This window comes from Passer domesticus, chromosome 2 (assembly GCF_036417665.1).
Source record: "Passer domesticus isolate bPasDom1 chromosome 2, bPasDom1.hap1, whole genome shotgun sequence".
NCBI lineage: Eukaryota > Metazoa > Chordata > Aves > Passeriformes > Passeridae > Passer > Passer domesticus.
The window spans coordinates 100,679,638-100,697,491 of NC_087475.1; the positions used below are offsets into that span (position 1 = coordinate 100,679,638).

The window sequence follows — 17,854 nt, forward strand, 5'->3', positions numbered from 1 at the left end:
AAGGCCTGCTTTAGAAATTTTTCAACTGGCATCAGTAAAAACTGTGAGGCCTTCTACAGGTTGTTTTGATAGCCAAGGAAGTTCTTCCACCTGTTGATGCAAAGAAAAAAGCTTATGAGGGGCAAAAAGAATGCTAATAATACCTGGAAAGTTTAACAATGCCCATTGTAAGGTGTCTGAATTCTGCAATGACCACTGTAAAAAGTGTTTTATTAGTGGGAGAATAATGTTTTGGGGTTCCATTCCTGCAATTTCCAGTGTCCTCTTTCATTCCTTGATCACGATTTTTGCTATAGCTTCCATTTGTGTGGTCAACAATTCATTCAAATTACATGGTAAAAATACCCATTCCAGGATTTTTAGTGATTGATTAGCCTGGCTGTCCCACTGCATTATGATACCCATTGTGTGCTTTCCCCTATTCAGCATGGCCATGGACAATGGTAAACCAGGGACCAACGATCTGCAAAGGATCTGCCACCCAATTTAGTGGCAATTTGAGTCAAAGCCTTCTGTTGTTTTTCAGTTAGGTCATGCAGCAAATTGGTCTGCTTTCCCCCTTTCAATAATGGTATTAGGGGCTCACGGTCCTCATTAGTAATGCTACAGGTGCTACAAACCCACTGTATGTCCCCAGTTAACTTTTTGGGGGTCATCTGTCAAGGTCCAAATTTCTGTACAAATAGTTAATTTTTGAGGCCGAATTTGGGCTTCAGTGATAAGTGTACCCAAGTATTTCCATAGGACTTGTTGTTGGACTTTTTCCAGGGCAATCTGAAGGTCTGCCTTCTGCAATTGTTGTAAGACAGGGAGCAGGGCTGCTGTATCCGGGTGTTCTCTTGCTATAATAATATTATCCATGTCATGATAGGTAAGATACTGTGAGTACTGTTTTCTCAGCGGGGCTAGTGCCCAGGCAACAAACATATAGTTGGCACATCATGGGAGAATTTCGCATCACTTGTGCAATACAACCCACTGATACCTTTTTGCTGCCTCTGCTTTATTAATGGATGACAATGACAAGGCAAACTTCTCACTGTCAACCTCATGCAGGGGGATTGTGAAAAAGCAATCTTTTAAATCAATAATTAACAATTGCAAATTGACAGGTAACATTGATGGTGAGGGTAGACCAGGCTGTAGGGGTCCCATATCCTGCATTACAGCATTAATCGCTCAAAGGTCATATAATAACCTCCATTTTTCTGATTTTTTAGGAATTGTAAAAATGGGTGTGTTCCAGGGGCTCAGAGAAGGTACAATATGCTCCTATTGCAATTGCTCATCAACCAGTTCATTAACATGGGCAAGCTTTTCTTTAGACATTGATCAACCTAGATTGCCATTTCTGTTAACCATTTTCATTTTAGGGTTGGCAGCCCTTCAACGACCACTGCTAAAAATGCTCATTGGTGAGAGAGAAACCCATCTGATTCAATGCGTCTTGTCACAGCAACCAGATTGTTGTAGCCATCACATAAGATCTCATCTGAGCCCGGACATGTGCATCTTCATCAACCCATACTGTTAAGAATTTACTGTTTTACTGATTTGAGTAATTTGCACACCTCCCACCCCCATAACAGGTGTTCCCAAGATGCTCAGAGGCCATTTTGCAGGCCATGCAAACAAGAGGACAATGGGGACATCTGTGTCCAGTAATGCAGCTTTTGTTGTGAGAGCTCCTCCATCAGGGTGCTGAAAAGTAATGGGTTTAGTTGGTTTTGCTCCTGATAATGGTAACATAAACATTACCTGAGGGGTTCCTGTTGACCCAAAACCTCCATCCCCTCTAATGCATGACCCCCTGTTTCAGAACCTTGGCCTCAAAGGGAATTAACTGTACCACTCTAGTGCCTTTTGGAATATGGATAGGTGGCCTCCAAGTGTGCACCATTATCCAAATATTGCCTAAATAATTTGCATCAATCAGTCTAGGTTAAAAGAAAAAAAGCCTTGTTTTTATGTGGATGATCTTCTGTCAGTAGAACACAAAGTCCATAGCCTAATGATCCATTTGCTGTTGATGGTATGACGTCTGCATAGGTGTTTGTCAAAGTGATGTCTACTGCTCTCACCACATCCACTCCTGCAGATCCAGGTGTTGCTGAGTGGAGGACATCCAGGCAGCCGCCTGGTTGTGGGGAAGCATTTGTGTCATTGCACATTCCCCCTTTGCACTTGGTTTCCCAAGGCGGGTCCATCTCTCTTGTATTTTGACTTAAATTTGCTGCTCCAATGCCTGACCTTGTCATATCTGTTGCGGGTTTTTTTCACTTGTATGGCTAGTGATGTAATAGAAGAAATTCTTAGTTCTAGAAACTGTTACTAATCAACACAGACTGTTGCTCAGCCAAAACTGTGTTAAATTCCTGAAGCCAGAACAAGAGAACAGAGACTTCATAGAATTAGGAAGAGTTTTTTTTTCTTTCTTTTATATAGCAAAAGGGAGAGTGCATATTAAAGTGGGGCATAGAGTAAGCGATTCGGGAAGTCTGTACTGTCTGATTACCTCAGTCAATGGAGCAAAGAAGAGGGTGATGGAGGGGGAAACTTAGAATAAAAAGGAGGCTGCATCCCCCAGCCACCTGAAAGACCCCATGGGAAGTGGCCCATGGCCTCTCCCTTTATTCCAATAAATTTATGGGACTCCCCTGTCTCTTTTTGGGACAAAACCCTCTGGCATCAGGGATTAATTTTCCTAGGAAAATGAGCACTCATCTGGGGTCCTTCTACCATCCCATGGCAGTGAGTGGGAGCTCAAGGCGCATCTCAGCCAGCTTTGGTGATCTGTTCCATTTGGTGGCAGCCAGCACTGGACAATTGGTTGACTACCCAATAGTGTCCACTCGAGACAGACGAGTAGTGGACTAGAGGGTCCATGAAGAGTCCACAGGGAAGGACCACTGAAAATGTCACCAATCAATGGAATTTTTGGGGAGTAAACCTGAGAGGGCACCCATAGAGGGCTGCATAGGTAAAGCCAGCAATGGGTCCTGGCAAAAGGGATGACGATCCAGAAAGATTTCCAGAGAATCCCTCGGGAGAATGTTGAGGTAGATGGCACCTTCTCCCAGAGGTTATTAAGGACAATCCATGCCCGAGGAGCAATAAGGGGAGTTGGGAAGGGGTCTCGGCAACAGGGGACAGATGGTGTTGGTATGTTGGGAAAGAATGGGTTAAAGTGGAATGTGGAGGAATATGGGTAAGGCAAGTAGTAGCAGAAGGCATTTATCATCAAAATTTGCCAGCTGATTCAGATGCAGGTTCTTTGTATCCTCAGCTTCCAGGACAGGGAAAACAAGGAAGTCAGGATGAAGAGGTGTCTCTTTATGGTGGGAAGTGGCAGGACCAGGCACAGAAGTGAGGGACTGTGAGCATGGGCTTGGGGCTTGTGGGGAGGTGTGGGCCTGGGCTGGAGCCGTGGGGCACCCAGGGCTCAGCACCAGGCAATACCTGACCCCACTTCCTCATCCTAGACGGGGAGGGCAGCGGCCCCCAAGCACCATGAGGCTGCTGGACACCCCAGCTGCCTCTGATGCTGCCAGCTGTGCCCACTGGGTGTGCCAGCAGGGGCTGCATTTGGACACTGTGGCAGAATGGGGACTGGCTCTAGTATATGGTATATGGCAAAGAGGGTGAGTACAAAGAGAAGGAGCAAAGAATATCTGGGAAATGCAAATTGTACGTGGTAGGATTACGATTTTCTTTTAAGGATTTGATTTGTGTCACTGAAGAAACAAATGATTTTGAGCTGTGCGAGAATGAGCACCCACCGGCAGTAGCAGGGCTGGGTGCCAAAGAAAGGGCAGAATAAAGCTCCTGGATGTTAGAAAGATACAGCAAGTGTATGTGAGAAGAGATGAGGAAAAGGTGAAGGCAAAGGTGATGGCAGTGTTCTTACTGCTGCAGAGGGATAAACCGCAGGGCCCAAGGGGGTCCCCGGGACAGAAAGGACCAGTTTGGCCACAAGGACGGGGCAGAGGAATTTCCTCCTCAGCAGGGGAGAGCCCACCCAAAGAGCGTCTTGGAAGGAATCAGTCTGCAAGAACACTGAGAGCAAGATTGCCCGCAGAAATAACTGGATCCTCAGGAGGATCAAGTCCAGCGATGAATGGAGATGGATTGTTAGGGGTGTCAGGGGTTCCCATTACAGCAGGGACCCACCACACTGGAGTCTTGGAAGGAATCAGTCTGCAAGAACACTGAGAGCAAGATTGCCCGCAGAAATAACTGGATCCTCAGGAGGATCAAGTCCAGCGATGAATGGAGATGGATTGTTAGGGGTGTCAGGGGTTCCCATTACAGCAGGGACCCACCACACTGGAGCCATTGATAACATTTAGGGTGGGTCCAGAACAGGAGGAGGGGTTTTCCTGGTAGACACAGGGGCCTCTCAATCCAGTTTGAATTTTACCCCTTCAAGTGAAAAATTGTCAATAAGTTCTTTAATTCTTCAGGGGGTAAGCGAAAAAGAGGTGGGGATGTGTTTCTTTCAACCACCATTGGTACATATGGGGGTTAGGTGTGAAATGCATGAATTTCTGTTTGTTCCTACTTGTAATTCTAAGTTACTGGGAAGGGATTTGCTAGCTACATTGGGAATGCAAAATAACATTGTAAAAAGTGATACAGAAACTAACCCTATTGTACCTTTGTGTCAAATGTCTGAGAGAGCCTATGCTGCAGTAAACCCCCAAGTGTGGGCAGTCCCAGGGAAATCTGGAAAATTAGTTATGGGGCCTCTCCAAACTACTTTGAGAAGTGGTGTCTGAAAAGTAATACCCTCTTTCCAAGGCAGGGAAAGAAGGGGCTGCAACCTATTACTGAGTCCCTGTTAAAGGCAGGTCTTTTGGAGCCATGCACATCTCCCTAGAATATGCCTGTCCTGCCAGTTAAGAAACTGCATGAATGGACACCAGAAGGAATGCAGAATTTTAAATTGTTAGGAAAAAAAAAATGCAGATTAACTGAAGCTTGTGCCCTAGCCCTTCTGGATAGGGAAAAAGAATTTGAATTCTATGTAGATGCTAAATAGGACCATACTAAAATAATTTTACTGTGGGAACACTGAATTACACAGCAGCCTGTTGCCTACTTTTCTAAGGTGTTCAACCCAGAGGCCAGGAGGCTGGCCTCATTGTCTGCAGAATTGTGCAGCTCTGGCTTTATTAGTAACCAAAGAGCAAAAACTGGTGACAGAAGAATGTTTTATGAGACTTATGAAAGTCTCACATGAAATTTAAGTTTTGTGAAGTGAAAAAGCCTCCAAGCGGATGTCCAGGGCTTGGTTATTATAGTCTAAAACTTATTGAATGGAACAGAAAGATTTGGGATTGAGAAGTGGGGAAGGGTTTAACCCAGCCTCCCGTTTAACAAGGACTTTCAACAGTCCTAGAGAGGGGGGGCAGGAACAAACCCATGACTGCATTCAAGTGACAGATCTCCAGACCTGGGTTAGGGAATATTTACGAGACACCCCCTGGCTTACGGGAAGAAATGTGTTCATCAGTGAGCCTTCACGGGTAGTAGAAGGGAAGCGAGTTACAGAAGATGATATTATTAAGGGAAGAGAATTAGAAGAAGTGAGGATGTTGCTGCCCACATGGTCAGCTCAGACTGTGGAGCTGTATGTGCTTGTGGGAGCCTGTGAATTAACATTCCTACTAATCTTAAGCATGCATGAGGAGTGGTACACAGTTTTGAAATCTGTGGGAGGAAAGAGGTTTATTAACCTGCAGTGGAAAAACATTAGCACATGAGAGCTTAATTACTCTCTTGCAGGTGGTGAATTTACCAAAAAGGCGGGCAATGATGTACATTAGGGGACATCAGGCAAAGTACTTGGAGGAGGCAACAGACAATTGACTGGTGGATGAAGAAACTCAGAAAGGAATACTTTTGCCAGAACTCTCCAAGACCCTCCCTTTGCTCCCAGTGACTCAATCACTGTCAGAGAAACTGTCTTTTCCACCAGAGAAGCTGGAGCTTTCCACCGAAAGAGTGGGGCAGAGAGAAAAAGGGAATAATTGGTTTACAAGGATGGCAAACAATGGAGACCAGAAGCTTTGGCCATACAAGTATTAGAACAACTCTATGAAGGGAGTAATTGGAACTCTGGAGGATTGGCAGACGCCTTCCTCAAGATGTATTTTGCTGCAGGTCTTTTTAGTCTGGCAAAAGCAGCTGTTGAAGTTTGCTTGATTTGTGGTGAAGCCAATAACAGGGTTACAAAGAAAGCTGCCAGGGGAGGGAGGCCTTGGGCGGTATGGCCCTTCTAAAAATGCCAAGAGGATTTTACTGAGATGTCCCAAGTGAGAAGGCTTAAATAACTTCTGGTAATAGTATATCAGCTAACAAAGTGGCCACAAGCATTCCCAACTGCTTCAGCAGCTGCAGCATCACCTATTAAGGTATTTTTGGAACAAATTAGTCCAAGATACAGGATTGTAGATTGATTGAGACCCAGGGGAACTCATTTTGCAGCAAAGATCCTTCAAGGGGTTATGGGTACTTTCGGAAAACAATAGATCTTCCATACCTCCTGGCACCACCAGAGCTTGTGTCAGCTAGAAAAAAAATGAAGAGAGAAATAAAGAAATACCTTTTGAAGCTGGTAATAGTCACCAAGATGCCATGGGTAGGGCTTTTGCCATGCCTTTGGCAAGAATGAAGGCCAGATACAGAAGAGAGAATCAGTTCTCTTCCTTTGAATTATTGTTTGGAATTCCTCACCCAGGTAATTCTCAACCTAGTGGGGTGCAGAGGTAAGTGATGTATATTCAAAAGAATATGTAGCCAGAATAGTGTCTCTTGTGAAATCCCTTCAACAGGAAGCTCAGCTGGCAGTTCACAACATCCAACCAGGAGATTTAGTCCTGCTTAAGGAATGGAAAGATGGACCACTGGTGGCAAGTGGTGTGGAACTTTCCAAGTGTTACTGACCACAGAAACATCCATCAAGACAGCTGAACACAGGTGGACCCATCACGCTTTGGTCGAGGTCTCTAAGGCCCCAGAGATTTGGACATCTCAGCTGGAAAAGAAGGGCAGCAGGCTCTGACTGACACTCCGCAGGAGTGGTCTGGAGCAGCCCCCGTGTTGACACTGGGGCACGCTGCGTGTACCTACCCACAGACTGTGTGCGGAAATAATCTGTATAGGCATCCTTCCTTTAGAATCTCCATTCACTGGGAGGCTATTACTTGCTGTTTTTTTTTTATCTTAGGTGGTTTCTGTGCATTCACTGGTCACAAGTGGTACAGAAGATAAAATGAGACAGCTTGAACTCACACTACATTTACTAATCAAAGAGTAATTATGACTGAATTCTTTGTATGAAGCACTGCAGTGCTGGAATTCATATGAAGAAGAGAAAAAAGCACAAGCAGCAACAGCTTTACTCAGTGACTGGCAATAGCCATGGTCTGGTTGAAGACTGAACCAGCAGCCTCTCCAGCAGTGCAGAGGGGTTGGGCTAACTGGGGACAAGGACCAGCCCACCTGCTGCCAGGAAACTGTTGGAGACTGGGCATGACCCTGTGTAACTCACAAATAACCCTGGCATTTCCAGACTGCAGATGAATTCGATACAAGGTACGTGTTAACTGCAAACACACTGAGTAATATATATGTACAATTTATTTAAAATACTTTTTAACATATAAACCCCCCTCACTATTTATACAGTCTAAGTCCTAGCAACATATACAAATACTGAGCAACTACAATACATGCTGAGGTAAGAACATACATTCTGGGAGAATACACAAGCCAAACAAAATTGAAATACATTCTATATACATGTCTTCACATATAAGAGAGACCCATGAAATGTACCTTTTCTTTATTGTACACAGGGAAATTCTAGTCTTAATGTGCCATGCAAGATAAACCCAACTGTTACATGTTCAAATGTATATTAGCCCTAGCAGATAACATGTCTAAAGTCTGAGGCAGGAGCAAAGCCTGGGACCAAGTTCCTTCCAAAAATGGGCTTAAATTTTAAAAACTTCCATTTCTTTAACAGCTTATGCTCCTCAGATAATAAAGTTGCAATATGTTTTCTTAAAAAATAACCCACTGTAGAGAAACTGCATAATTCTTACACCACCTCATCCTTCAGCTATCCACAGTTCTACCATTCCTGGTCTGCAGTAAAAATCAAATCCAGATGTGTTATTTATACTGACTTGGACACATCCATTTATTTTTATGATAGATTAATTTTTCTATGCCTAAACTGGTACAGGTTCAGAATGGAAAGGATTGTTAACTTGCCTGCAGCTGTATTATCGCATCTTAGTGGAAACTAAGAACTTCCCACCCCTTGAAATAAAATCAGCTCAGATAATTTCAGTCATAGTTGCTGCTGATAGCTAGGAACAGTACTTACCTATTTTAGCAAAACTTAAAGATTGCAGACTTGTTTTGTCAGTCAAAAAAAGTTGCAGTAACAAAAAAGTACGATCACAGTCAGCAATTTGCTGTTCACAAATGGGTCTTATTTACCATCCTTACATTCACATTTAAGCTTAAGACACCGAGCTCTAAAACAAATAATTAAAAAAATGTCATTCTCAATTAATGAGAATGAATGATCAGAAATTGTACAACTGGGCTTTACGGTAGCACTGAGAATGTTCAGCATCTTTCTTGGTGACAGGGACATTGGGAATGAGCACATCCTCAGTGAGTTTGCCCACAGCACCAAGCTGTGAGGTGCGGCCAATATGCTGGAGGGAAGGGATGCCATCCAGAAGGACCGGACAGCCCTGAGAGGTGACAGCTCCTCGAGTTGAAGAAGGTATTGTCCTACACCTGGGTCAGGGCAATCCCAGGCTCACAGACAGGTCGGGCAGAGAAGTGACTGAGAGGAGCCCTGCAGAGAAGGACGGGGGGTGCTGGTTGATGAAAAACTCAACATGAGCCAGCAGTAATGTGCTCTCACAGCCCAGAAAGCCAAGGGGATCTTGGGCTGCATCAAAAGGAGCATGGCCAGAAGAGTGAGTGATTCTCCTCTGCTCAGGTGAGACCCTACTTGGAGTGCTGCATCCAGCTCTGATGCCCCCAATATAAGAAGGACATGGAACTGCTGGAGCAAGTCCAGAGGAGGCCACAAGGTTGGTAAGAGGACAGGAACACCTTCCCTGTGGAGACAGGCTGGGAAGGTTGGGGCTGTTCAGCCTGGAGAAGAGGAGATTGTGTGGAAACCTCATTACAACCTTCCAGTACCTGAAGGGACCCATAGGGAAGCTGGAGAGGGACTCCTTGTCAGGAACTGCAGAGGCAGGACAAGGTGAAATGAGTGGAGACTTGAAAGAGGGGAAGTCTAGGTTAGATGAAAGAAATTTTTTACTGTGAGATGGTGAGACACTGGAACAGGTTGCTCAAAGAAATTATGCATACCCCCATCCCTGGAAGTGCTCAAAGCCAGGTTCAATGGAGCTCTGATCTAGTGGAAGGTGTTCCTGCCCATGGTAGGGGATTGGAAGCAGATGATTTTTAAGGTCCCTTCCAACCCCAACCATTCCATGATTCTACATAATATCATATTGGAGATGCTGAACAGGCCACAAGTGATTTTTGACTCCAGAGTTTATATACAACCCCTCTGCAAACAGATTTTCAGGAGTGAGGATACTGTACTGTGTTAAGACATGGTGGTAGCCCTATGAACAGTACCGCAGCTTCCATTCAGACATTGTCCACAGCATTTAAGGACCTGGGCAGTAAACAAGGCTTTGAATTGCATCACAAACAAACAGTAACCCCTGAAGTCCATAAAACTGGGCTAGTGTGTAGGGAGGGGTTCCACATGTTCGAGTTGATTCAGCATCCTTCCAATAGTGCTGTTAGAATAAAAATACAGCATTTTTATAGTGGGGTTTTCTCCTGCTTAGGCAAGAAAGCTGTTTTGTTTTTTTTCTAACAAGATAAAAAATGGCAAATATGCCACTCAGACTGTTTTCATTTTGTGATTACCTAGCTAAAATGAGTCTACATTACCCCAGTAAATGACTGACTGCAATGTTTTCATAGTACAGAACACTGGAACATTCAAAGGATACAAATTCCAATGAGTAAGTTTGAAATGGACACTCTTTGGAATAGTACTCGTTCATTTGCAAAGGTTTTGGAATCTTTCATGCTTCTAATAAGAACAGTCGTAAAAAAAGCCCTAAGGCTAAATTTGGCAGCTGTGCTAAAACATGCCATATGTGCTAAATGCATGTCTGACACAAACTGTGCACCATTAGAACATTTGTGTGCTTCCTTAAGCACTCAAAAAAGTATGTACAGATCTTTTTGTGTATAAGCTCACACCTGAACACAGAATAATGGACACTCTGGGGGAGGGCAGGGCAGGGCCCTTCTCAATTCAAGTCACCTTCAAGACCTGAATGCTTCTTGCACTGAGCAGCAGGGAAGTCTGACTTGGAGACAGATGATATTCAAGTGGCCCTCATAAGCATAGGGAATACTGAAAAAGCAGTTCCCAGGTAGTTTGCTTTATCCCTAGGATCCCTAGGAAGAAATACGACCTAGTAGCTTAAGGCAAAGAGGCAGAAAAGAGATTATACAAGACAGCAGCTTCTAGTTTTAGAAGACTAACCTAACCAAAAAGGCAGGAACCTTCTGAGGAACATGCAGCTAGCTGAAAATTGCCAATTCTGTTAACAAAAGCTGAAATGACATAATTCAAAATCAAAACTATTTTATGCCACGAAGCTAAAGGGATTTTTGTCATCAGTCCTGATAGCAGCTTGTTAAGTCCAAAGTTGCGCAGACATTTTACAATGAAAAGAGGAATTTTAGAAGCTGTAGGGCTTGCACAGCAATTAAGAGCTTTGGGTATTGAGGTGGGGCTTTTTCCCCAAAAAAATAGTACCATTAGGAAGAAATAACTGGCTTTTGTACTTAAACTGTTTTTCCTAATTTATCACCCACATCTATGAATTATTGGAGCTAATCATGAAGAGTTCTCTCATGTCTGACAAACAATTGTACAGTAGTAATAAAAAAGTCCATGGTTTTGCAGGAGACAAGCTGTTGATTGTACATGCAGCTTAAGGAAAAGCAGAATTAAGTGTTTTCCCAGACCTCCCATACCACGTCTTTTGGTTCAACGTTGTATTATTTAAGACTAACAATACCAAAACAATTGAATTTAAAAAGTGAAACTGTGAGCTTTATGGAACTGGCTTTTAGAAACAAGCCACCATTCTACCTTACTCATGAGCTAATTTTGTTCATCCTTACTCACAGTGGGATGGGCCATGCACTGTGGCACCTGGTACATGAGTTGGTCTGCACTGCCTGGCCCCGGCTGCCCCTTTGGTATATCATACAATGCCTGTGCTGAGGATGCACTGTCTGTCCTGGATAACAGTTTATTGCACGTTCCAATCAGTGGAGGAGCTTGATTCCCTGCAGCTTTGAAGGTGGAAATGGAAGGAGCGCCAAGAGATGTGCTGGGATGGCTGGACATGTCCATGATTATTGGAGTCGCATACTCGGGTCCGGTTACGGGCAGTGGCTCGGCATAGGTGTGGTAAACTTCTTGGATGGGGGAATTGTAAGGGTCCAAGTCAGCGTAACTGGTTTGTTTTCCTTCCTCTGGTTTGAAGGTTGATCTCTGGTGAAGCGTGCCCACAATTCCCCCTACCAGAGGCTGAGCATATTCTGTGTTGCAAGCCCCAACAAAACAAAACATAAGTACACTTACTGGATTATTTCACAGTGGCATCACATTAAATACAGCCTGTCAATAGTCTGCCAGAGATCACTATCCTACATCAAACCAGTGGTCCATCTCTGTCCACCAGTGCCAATCGCTTTGGAAAAGGATTCCTTTCCACTCAATAGGTAAAGCCATTGAGACAGCCAAAACCAAAACATGCCCACTTCTCAGGTTTACACTTCCCAAGTGAGCTGCAACTTCCCATCCTGCAAATCTGCCTGAAAATGAAGCTGATTGAAATGTTCTTCTATTTACATTAGATTTAAATAAAATTATTCTGCCTGGATCTGGATAAAAAGTGGTCCTTAAGGTGGAGTGTTTGTCCTTTGAGGGGGGAAGCTTGAATGTAGTCTGAGGTATTTTAGCTCAACAGATAATCTGAGTTACAAAAGCTGGAGGTGAAAAGCCTGACTAGCTGGGTAAAAACAGACAAGCAGCCAAACAAGAAAACTAATTCTGCCTACAGTGAAGCTGTAATTCCTGCACATCTGCCCAATTCTGCCATCAGCAGGTAAGCGCAGAACCAAAGGCACAGTCAGTCATCTTCCTCCCATGCTTGGCTCACCAGGGACAGGGCATGAGGCACTATCCATAAACCCTCCTTTTCCTGATCCCAAGTTTGATTTAACCCATACAGTGAAGGTAGAGAATCAAGTGCCATATTTCCAATTAGTGCATAAAAATATTGTGATTAAATTATTTCCAGTGTATGAAAATATAACCAAAATAATACTTTCACCTTTTATGAGGTTTAATAACAAATAAGGAACCTTTCAGTTACTGCATTAACTTGGGAACTGTCTATGTATAGCACATGAAATGAGAGAGCAGACACGAAAAAGCCTGCATTTTAAGAGATATGCTTACCCACAGAACGACTCACTTCTCCTCTGTTCCCCTCCAAAACCAGGAAATAACTAAATGTAGCCAGATTCCTGACATATTTGGCATGTCATTCATATACATACATACATAAAAAACATAGCCCACAAATTACCTGCAGACTCGGTTTGCAACATTGCTGGGACTTCTCTTGGTCTTAGGTGACTGATTTCACTGCTGCTGTAGCATACAGGAGTTTCTTCATGTTCTGCTGATTTAATCAGGAAAAACTGCTTCATCCCTTTCCACCATCCTTCACATGGATTAAAAAAAAGCAAAAAAACCACCCAAGATTGCATACATACTGTGTTTTAAGCGACTAAAATACTTTTCAGCACAGATTATATTTTGTTGAAACAGGTAAATAACTCCATTATCACTATTTTGAGTAATACCCTAAGACATCAGAGCTGTGAGCTATCAGAAACAAATATGTAGCAAATTAAAGTGATTAAAAGGTTCCTTGTCTAAAGGGTAAGACATACTTAAGACTGCCAGTGAGCAGACACACAGGTGTGCAAGTTTTCAACAGAGGCCAGAGAAGCAAAGCACAGTCACCTAGCCATACCAACCCAACTGCTGCACTGCCCTTTGCACCTGGGGCACAGGTGGTTTCAGGACCATTGCAAAGAGCTGCCTGGTGCAATTGTCTGATCTTAAGTTTATGAGGCACAAGACATTTGGATGGAAATATACCTAAATCCGACATGCTTAGTAGGGCAATGAAAACAAAATTTTTGACCCAACTCATACACTATGATGGAAGATTTTTTGCCAGGACAAAAAAGTACCAAATAAATGATTATCAAATGTATAGAGACATTTGTTATAAATTAATTTTCCCCCTCATGTTGTATAATTAAAAGGTTTTCTACTTCGTTCACAAAAAAGCCTGAAGTGCTCAGATCTAACAGGAGACATGATGTTTACTATTTCTGAAAAAAAGAAATCAGAGAAAGAAGCAGTACAATTAAGCTGGTCCACAAAAGAAATTCAGTTTGCTATGCCTCACTCAGTTAGCATTAGAGAAGCTCTGCTAGTGGAAACTGTAACTGCAATCTGAAATAAACATTGAACAAAAAACGACTGAGAAAATTGTTTCATAAAACTATTTTGTTACCTGCACGATCCCAGTAAGGTAGATCATATGTGTCCTCAGTTGTTTTCTTACTGTTAACATAAAAAGGACAAAAGGGTTACTTTAACGAGTTTGTTAATCAAAAGATGCATTAATTAATGCTCAGCAACTATCACCTTGGCTGTAACTGGTCCTCAAATTTAATGTATTAGCACCAGTCACCTGGCTTCCCATCACCAGTCTGCTGCTACCAGAGAAACCAGTTTTCAGTCAAAGCACTTGCAATGAAAACAGTTAAAAAGCTATTTTGTCCTCGCTAGTCAAGCGATTATTTTCTCAGAAAGAATGCAATTCTTTCCACAAGTGCAGACCACAGAGTTCCCACAGCAATACATGCAGCATTTCATTCCCACACACCAGGCTAACATTGATTTAAAGCGCTTTCATCCATCTATTTATTTACCGGTTTCTCCAATGCCACGCACAAACTAAGATAAGAATCAGAGTAGTGAAGACCATCACCAGCACCGGAACCAGAACTGCTGCCAATGCCACATCTGAAAGCCATTAAATTGTGTCAGACAGAAAGAGCTTCTCATAAACCAATTTTTGATTTGAAAATTACTTGCATAGAGCACAGTTTTCATGTATAGTGTCTATCACACCAGATCCCCCAGCTAAGCTACTCTGCTGGATGCTCCCACAGTGCAAACTTCAATTAACATCTGGCTCTTCTACATGCATGCAGAGCTGGTGGTTTTGCAGAGCTTTTCATCGAAATCAATCAGTTTGTTTTAATATATGGCTTTTCTGTTACAATACTGTATTCTATTTTTTATGCAGAAAATCGCTTAATATCACCATGTAAGTTCAAACCTCCTTTAAGAAGTAAATTCCACAGTACCTTAACAGTTAATCCCAATCAGTCAGTGCTGGGTCTGTGTGTGATCCTGTCCCTTGCTATCCAAAGGACACTTCAGCAGTGTCCACATCTGCAGTGACTTTGCTCCCTTTTCTGACCATTTTCTTTGATAAACAAAATGATTATGCCAGGTGACATTTTTCAAATTTCATGTCAAAAAAATTGCTCCAGAGAAGATTTGCTATATCAACGATATAGCAAAGTTCTAAGAAATTATTAAATAAAGCAGCTACATCTGATTAATTCAGAAGGGAAGTCCAAATTACAACTTCTCCTTCTGACAAAGTTTGTTCAGTGATTAAAACCTGAACGTTGTTTGAACAAGCTCTGGAAGATGGAACTACTATATATCTATAAAATATATATTGTATATACATTTATATTATATATATTACTTGGCACATCTTCATGCAGCATGCAACTGCACATCTTTTATCATTTGTGTATTTAATAACTGGTAAATATTATAAATAAAATATTTATAATCTGCTGTAATTTGTTAAGTTTTGGGAAAATTTCAATGCAGAAAGCACTATGTATGCCAAAGCACTATAAGGAGTTCCAAACATTTCTACTGTTTAACGATGGATACCTTTGGTTACACTTGGAGTCACTGTAGTGTTTTTTACTTCAGGTGTGAAAGTTGTTTTATCTGTCTGCAGTGAAGTCTTCACTGAATGAATGAAGTCATCCACAAAGTCAGCATTCTTCTCATCATTCTTGTTCTGAGGCGGTGCTGGCAAGGTGATTTTAGGAGCACGACCTTCAGAAGAACAGAATTTATAAGGTAAGTTGTTTGAAGTGCTAGTTTTCCATATCTCCTTTTCAGGAGAAGACAGCCGGAACTGTTTGCTATAAAGCTTTTGTTCATTTTATATAATGAGGAAACCGCCCACCAGGAATCAATGACATGGAAAGCAAGTGATTGGCATCTTTTGACACACTTGTTTTGTAAATTACCTTATGTACACCTAAATTCAGTATTTTCCTGCTTAAGCACAATAACTTTTGGATAAACTCAGATATACCAGTTTAAGAAGTATTATGCAGCCAAGAAGTACTTCAGACTCACTGAAAATATACCCATGATATAACTTTTAATCTTAGTAATTTCACTTACAACTTTAATAGTTTCACTTCTTGTCTTGCACAGTTGAAAGTTTTCAGTTGTCTTACCTATACTAAACTGACATCCTAGCAATTCTACTTTCATTGCAATTTTCTGGTGCCATTTTAAGGGGTTAATCCTAAAAAAACGTGCAATAATAGGTGGAATGAAATTATTGCGAACTTCCTGGTACAATTCAGTATTCCCTTGAAATATCTAGAAAAGAAGGGGGAAAAAAGAGAGAAACATTATGTTCTACAAATACAATAGCAATTGAGTAAGTACTACCTATTTTGATCTTTTATTTAAGAAGAATAAACAGTGAAGGATTCAATTCACCCCAGAACAGTGCTGCTGCCTGCACTTGCCCACTCCCTTGGCCCCATTACATTTACAACTAAATAAAACAAAGAAAGGTATGTATGCACACAGTTACACAATTCAGAGTAAAGGTACCATGGAATATCCTACTGATGCTCCCCAAGCACAGCCTGCTGTTACACACATGTTTATGGCACTGAGTCATTCTAACTCCTTCTTGGTATTTTACACTTACTCTTCAAATATACACAGATAGCAATGAGTTGTGACACTGTGCAAGTTGGAATTAAGGAGTGCCTTCACACAACCCAGCAGTTCAGCACAGCCTGTCTGAGGATGGTTTTCATTAGAAAACACTGGGAGGCACCCTCAAGTGTGTAATCACACTGTCCTCTCGTGGCTGTTGCCTGCAAGTGCTGAGCCACAACAAAATAGAAGAATTTGGGTTCAGAATGCGAAAGCTCTCCTCAGTCTTACACTGAGCCATGAGGTTCTGCAAGAGAAGGGCACAGACTTTGCGTGAAGGATGTGCTCAAGCTGGTCCTTCACTGCCATCCTTGCACACAAAGAACTCGTCAAAATGTGACAACATACAATGAGTCTGGCTGAATTTTAAAAGCAGTGAGCAGAGTGCCTGTGAGATGCTATGCAAGCACACTGGCAGATTTACAGCCAATCATAGATTTATCACTCTCGAGCTGCTTAAAACAATACAGCAGCTTGGCCCAGTACTCCAACCCTCCCCTTCCTTCAGGAAGACTGGTTAGGCACCATGTCTTTTGGTAGGCAGTGAGCTGCCTCTCCATGTTTGTGCACAGCAGTAGGGCTTTGGCCCTGCACATGCAACTCTGTGGTGCTACTGCAACACAGGTCACCACTGGGATGACAGTAAATGAGTTCTTTCTTTTGAAGCACTGATACAGACATTGCAAATCATGGTGGACACAATGCAAAGCACAATTATGGCACTTGCTTGAAAAAACTCAGTATTATAAGGTATTACACTTACACCACTTGGTAAGCAATAAAGCACCCTGCCATTCTTAAAGACAGGCATTGCATTGTGCAACAGCTGATGTGTCTGCATAACACGGAGCAGTCAAGAGCTGTTAGCACATCTCTGATAAACACAAATCACTGCTGTTTCAATCTTGATACCCAAGAGAAGAGACTTCTGTATTGCATTGCTGAGTTTTTGAAAAAAAGTCTAGAATATCCCTAGAGGCCTGAAATAATTATTCTAGGAAACTATCCATTCAAAACAAGTCCCTGCTCTGAATTTAAGCTTCTTGTTCTTAAATATATTCAGTAGCAAGAAGTGAAGACACAGTAAATGCAGGGGCAAGCCTATGATGTTATTTTGGATATAAATTAGTAGCACCAAGTAGTTGAAGTTCATGTGCCCACAGCAGACTGGGTTCCAATTTACAGCCACTTTTCCCTTACTAGTTTGTTTTGGTTTTTGATTTTTTTTTTTTTTTTTTTCATGACAGGCTTGTAGCTACAGATCTCACTAACAATTTTTTTGTTTTGGTAAGGACGCAAGTGAGAAGAAAAATAAGAGAGGTGACTTCCTGAGGGGATGCACCCAGCCCAAATTGCTGTACTGTGTCCTTGTTTGTGCTGTGCCTGCCAGGCCCAGCACCAAAAGAAGGTACATCTGGCTACCCAAGCAACATATGCAGATGTTACAGAGCAAGGACACAGATGCCCAACTCTTAAAGCTGAATCTCATGTCAGGTTTCTGAGGCTGAGCATCTAACAGCAAGGGCAAAAATAAGCAACACCATCTCTTAC

At 42.3% G+C, this 17,854-nt stretch overlaps 1 protein-coding gene across 3 annotated transcripts in view; it reads right to left on the bottom strand.

The window, feature by feature from the left end:
• The window catches only part of DCBLD2 (discoidin, CUB and LCCL domain containing 2), a 55,915-nt gene that overhangs the window by 2,972 nt on the left and 35,089 nt on the right, over nucleotides 1-17,854 (bottom strand). For 2 of the 3 annotated variants that reach the window (XM_064410009.1, XM_064410010.1), the window contains exons 10-15: nucleotides 15,805-15,952; nucleotides 15,221-15,391; nucleotides 14,170-14,263; nucleotides 13,749-13,798; nucleotides 12,744-12,881; nucleotides 7,627-11,688 (exon numbers count right to left, since the gene is read on the bottom strand). In XM_064410009.1, coding sequence (XP_064266079.1) covers nucleotides 11,246-11,688; nucleotides 12,744-12,881; nucleotides 13,749-13,798; nucleotides 14,170-14,263; nucleotides 15,221-15,391; nucleotides 15,805-15,952 — 1,044 coding nt within the window. In that variant the 3' untranslated portion in view covers nucleotides 7,627-11,245. Of the gene's footprint in view, nucleotides 1-7,626; nucleotides 11,689-12,743; nucleotides 12,882-13,748; nucleotides 13,799-14,169; nucleotides 14,264-15,220; nucleotides 15,392-15,804; nucleotides 15,953-17,854 lie in introns of those variants that run through there. The other variant, XM_064410011.1, reaches the window with a different exon arrangement.